This window comes from Calidris pugnax, unplaced genomic scaffold, assembly GCF_001431845.1.
Source record: "Calidris pugnax isolate Ruff unplaced genomic scaffold, ASM143184v1 C14699684, whole genome shotgun sequence".
Lineage (NCBI taxonomy): Eukaryota > Metazoa > Chordata > Aves > Charadriiformes > Scolopacidae > Calidris > Calidris pugnax.
The window spans coordinates 1-1,164 of NW_015093477.1; the positions used below are offsets into that span (position 1 = coordinate 1).

General features: G+C 62.9%; 1 protein-coding gene across 1 annotated transcript; it reads left to right on the plus strand.

The window, feature by feature from the left end:
* Positions 1-51: 51 nt before the first annotated feature.
* LOC106900694 (semaphorin-4C-like) lies at positions 52-1,158 on the plus strand (the record flags this gene model as incomplete). Its single annotated transcript, XM_014962842.1, has 2 exons — positions 52-122; positions 216-1,158. Coding segments are annotated over 2 exons (898 nt in total), but the record flags the coding sequence as incomplete, so codon positions are not given.
* Between the last annotated feature and the right edge of the window lie 6 nt (positions 1,159-1,164).

Consider the following 1,164-nt stretch of genomic DNA (forward strand, 5'->3'; position numbering starts at 1 on the left):
CCCCCCATCACCTCAGTGTCCCCTCCTCACCCCTGTCACCTCCTCCCTCAGGTCCCAGCTGGTCCAGGACGTTCTGAGCTCCGACACCCGTGCCTGCACCCTCCCCCAGGTGGCCAAGCAAGGTGAGACCCCCCAACAAACCCCCAAAAATGCCAACATGGAGCCGGGAGACAGGGTGACACCCCCTTCCTGACTCCTCATCCCCTCTCCCACAGGACCCATCACCCCCAAAAACGTGACGGTGGTGGCCGGCACCGACCTGGTGTTGACTTGTCGCTTGGGTTCCAACCTGGCCCAGGCTCTGTGGACCTTTGAAGGCCGGGCTCTGGTGGCCCAACAGGCCCTGGTCCTACAAGATGCCCGTTTACGGGCTCTGGTGGTCCCGGGGGCCGGTGCCCAACACAGCGGCACGTACCGTTGTTTTTCGGAGGAGCAAGGTGCCCGTTTGGGTGGTGAGGTGTACCAGGTGGCCGTTTTGGCGGGGAACGTGGTGCCCATGGAGACACGGGCACCTTTGGAGAGTTTGGGGCTGGTGTGGGTGGTGGCCGTTTGCTTGGGCGCCCTGTGCTTGGTGTTGCTCTTGGTGGTGCTCTCCCTTTGGCGACGTTTACGGGAGGAACTGGGCAAAGGGAGCAAAGCCATCGAGAGCACCTTGGTGTATCCCATCGAGTTGCCCAAGGAACCCCCCAGCCCCCGTTTCGTCCCCAGCGCCGCTTCCGATTCGGATGAGAAACTTTGGGATCCGGCCAGTTATTATTATTCCGACGGTTCCCTCAAAATCGTGCCGGGGCACGCCGCTTGTCGCAACGGTGGGCCACCACTTGCCACCTCCCCCCCTGCCCCCATCCCCGGGCAACCTCTCCATTCTCCAACCCGTATCCACTTGGGTCCATTGAGGGGTTCTTCTTCCAACGGGTACATCCGCCTGGCGCTGGGTGCCGAGGAGCGCCCACCCTGCGCCGATTTAGCCGAGGAGCTGCGCCGCAAACTCCAGCAGCGCCAACCTCTGCCCGATTCCAACCCCGAGGAGTCCTCGGTCTGAGCTTCCTCCCATCCTCCCCACCACCACCACCATCATCATCGTCATCGTCATCGTCGTCGCCCACCCAAACGTACACGCACACCCCCACCCCCATCCTCCTTCTTCTCCTCCTCCTCCTCCTC